Source organism: Octopus bimaculoides, chromosome 23, assembly GCF_001194135.2.
Source record: "Octopus bimaculoides isolate UCB-OBI-ISO-001 chromosome 23, ASM119413v2, whole genome shotgun sequence".
In the NCBI taxonomy this organism is placed as follows: Eukaryota; Metazoa; Mollusca; class Cephalopoda; order Octopoda; family Octopodidae; genus Octopus; species Octopus bimaculoides.
In genome coordinates this window covers 19215708-19219500 of record NC_069003.1, presented here as the reverse complement: position 1 = coordinate 19219500, position 3793 = coordinate 19215708, and the positions used below count along the sequence as shown (strand labels likewise).

The 3793-nt window shown below is 35.3% G+C and overlaps 1 protein-coding gene across 1 annotated transcript in view; it reads left to right on the top strand.

Moving 5' to 3' along the window:
• LOC106879044 (multiple PDZ domain protein) overlaps nt 1-3793 on the top strand; it is a 293438-nt gene that overhangs the window by 229986 nt on the left and 59659 nt on the right. The window contains exon 18 of the mRNA XM_014928462.2: nt 1741-1849. Within this exon, the coding sequence (XP_014783948.1) occupies nt 1741-1849 (109 nt within the window). The remainder of the gene's footprint in view (nt 1-1740; nt 1850-3793) is intronic.

Genomic DNA, 3793 nt, shown 5'->3' with positions numbered 1-3793 from the left:
AGGAGGTATTGTAATGTTTGGAGCAAAGTGGCTATTAAATTGCAAGTTACATATGTATAAATATATATGTATTTATTTATTTATGTATGTATGTATGTATATATATATATATATATATATATATATATAAATTACATGCTAACACACCTTATTTACAAAAACGTGTTTGGTTCATTTTTTTTCTTCATCCATGTGTGTGTAGGCATGGCTGTGTGGTTAAGAGATTTACTTTCAACCATGTGGTTTCGGGTTCAGTCCTACTGGAAGCACTTTGGGCAAATGTTTTGATGAATGAACTTCCAACAGCTCACCAGAAATGTTACTTCTTTTGGCAGAACTAAACTGAACTTTTAGACTACAGAAACAACGATGGTTGGGGCTTGTGTAGGATCAGCCACATATTTTGGGGAAATAACAAACGAATGCTGCACAGTGTGCCATGACTTCCCTAAACAGTATTCCTTGAGTTTTATTTTGAGGTCACCTTATAGAGACATACCTTAATGGGAATTAAGGGGTGTCTCCTACCCAGTTGACTTAAAGCATACTGGACATCAACATGGACTGTTCAAGGTGCCATGCTACAGCTAGATACCTGTAGACCCTACACAGTTCATTTGTCCCTTTGGTTGGTATTGTTTCCATTTTGTTGGGTTTCTAGTAACCTTTCTCACTGAGCTAGCTTGGTAGAAGTAGAAGTTTAGTCAATAGGGTTGGCTTATATGTTACCAGTAAGAGTGTTGAGCAACCTGAGCAATCTGACATGTTTAGATATACCCATATATTCACATCATCATTTTAACATTCACTTTTCCATGCCAAAATAGATCAGATGGACTTTATTGAAGCATATTTTCAATGGCTGGATGCGCTTCCTTTTACCAACCCTCACCTGTTTCCCAGCAAAATATATTTTCCCATGACCAGACATGTTTTCACAGAATATTGGAAGTGAATAACACTGTATGACAGTGATGCTCACTTAACTCATTTACAACTATCATGCAATGTCAAAATAGACAAAATCATACCTTCGCACTTACATAATATGAGGAGCTTTTTCCAGTTTCTGTTTACCAAATTCACTCATCCTGGTGCTTTTATTTATATATGTATATATATATATATGTATGTATGTGCAAAGGTAAAAGCCAAGGATCAAGGTGTAGGAAGTTTGTAAACTTCAAGTAGTCTGTAGAAACAACTATAAAAAACAACTTTCAGGAACAATAGTGGTTTATTGATGTAGAAGGATGTAAATTTTTCCCACATCAACGTTTGATAAGCTGAAAAAATTGTTTTATACCTTGCGGTTAGCAGCTGGGGTTGGTCTATATGCAAATAAAAATCCAAAATTAGGAAATAGAGTTGATAAAATCCAGGCTTCATATGTTTCCTAGCTAGCAGAACCTCAGAAATAGGATCCCATGACAACAATGTAAACTTCATTTGATTAAGGTACCTTTGGCTAGCAGATTACCCCCCAATTGGACTATTACTACTTACGAGGTTCTGCTAGCTATGAAACATATGTAGCCTGGATTTTATCTATTCCATTCCCTAATTTTGGAGATTATATATATATATTTATATATTTATTTGTGTAGACATATATTTGGATACATACATACAATGAATATACATTCACACATACATCATACACAATTATTGTGTTGTGCTTGTTTTTCATTTTTGTCTTATTTTCCCATGTCTTCATGTATCTTATATTTCCATTTATAGGCAATGGAGATTTTGAGAAAAACACAAGGAAAAGTAAAATTAAAATTTATCCGTAAAGCAACATTTGGAGGTCAGAGAAATGAAGTTATAACACTTGGTGGTGCATGTGGTGAGTAGTCACTTTCTTACATTCTTCTTCTGGAAATCTCCTGTGAAATTCTTTGATAAACTATTTAGTTCTAAGCATGCATATGTGTGTGTGTGTTTATATGTAGTTACTTCTTCAGACAAGTAAAACTGAACAGACACATACAAGTTGTCCCTCAAGTGGCAGAAGTAATGCAAGTACATGTGAATTGTTGAACAGACACACGTACTCCATTGGGTTGAGTTATCATATATTATCTGAGTGGGGTCTGTATAAGAAAAACAGCGGGAAAAATTGATGTATCTGTAGACATGTATGCATGCAGATATGCACATTTACACTTACCCAGTCATGCACATACAGCAACACACCCTATATATGTATGTATGTATTTATATATGTGTGTGTGTGTACACAATTATATTTGTGTGTGTATATATATATTCTGCACTCAAGCCTATCCTGAGCTTCTTGCCCTGATACGCACTACATTAGAAATTAGAGTGGAATGTGGAACCTACTACTGAACTCTGTCTTTGGTTCTGTCATGATACCTGTATGCAATGATATGTCACTGTGCATGTACAACAATGTAAGCATCTTCAGAGAAAAGCTGGGCATAAGAGGCATCAGATGTGGTGTGCAAGAGAGACGACTGTGTTAGTATGATCATGTCATGTATATGGATGTAGACAGTTTTGTGAAGAAGTGCTGATCTCTACCAGTGGAAGAGAGATACCCAAGAAGACATGGAATAAGGTGGTGAAGCATGATCTTCAAACTTGGGCCTCATGGAGGCAATGACTAGTGTCTGAGACCTCTGACGATATGCTGTGCTTGAGAAGACCTGTCAAGCCAAATGAAATCATAGCTATGGCTGTTGTCAGTGTCACGTAACCGGCACATAAAAAACACCTTTTGAGCGTTGGGCCTCATGGGGGCAATGTGGCTAATGTTGGTGTTGCATAACTAGCACCCATGCCGGTGGCATGTAAAAAGCACCTCTCAAGCATTGGGGCTTACAGAGGCAATGACAAATGACCAATGTACTGTGCTTGAGAAAAATGGCAATATACTGTGCTTGAAAAGAAAGCCCATCAAGCCAAGTGAAATCATAGTTGTGGCAGATGCTGGTCTCACAGAAACTGGCACGTAAAAGCACCCATTACACTCTTGGAGTGGTTGGCATTAGGAAGGGCATTCAGCCTTAGAAACCACGCAAATCAGATTAGAGTCTGGTGCAGCTCCTCAGTTTACCAAACCGTCCAATCTATACCTGCATGGACAACAGATGCTAAATGATGATGATGATATATATATATATATATATTTATATAGTTGAAAAAAAGATTAGAAATGTATACAAATCAAGTTTTTATATACAAAAAATGGAGGTGGAAACAGCACAGGAGTAAATATAAGACATTTCAATTTAGAAAGAAATTAATGAAATGATTTTAAAATGTTATATGCATGTATATATATATATATATATATAAATTGAGGCTACAACCATTAAAATGATTTTATCAGTGGCCAGCATATAATAACTACCATATCAGTAAAATTAATATTTAAGTATATAATTATAAATATATAATTATAATGAAGGGCACTGGAGAAACAAATCCAATATACTAGAAGTAGATGTCAAATGTCTACAAACCACTCTAAATTCTCCTTTTGGCACAAGACTGGATGCGGAGAAATGGACAAGAAGATTTATAAAATTTCGGACAACTCTATATCTCAAGATTCCATGTTTTGTGATAAAAATTACTTTACACTCATCGGTAGAATATACCGACCATCTATAAGTGAAAAATATATATGGTCAGTATATTCTACTGATGAGTGTAAAATAATTTTTATAACAAAACACAAAATCTTAAGATATAGAAGTGTCTAAAATTTTATAAATCTCCTTGTCCATTTCCTTGCAGTCAGCTTTGTGCAAGAAACAGA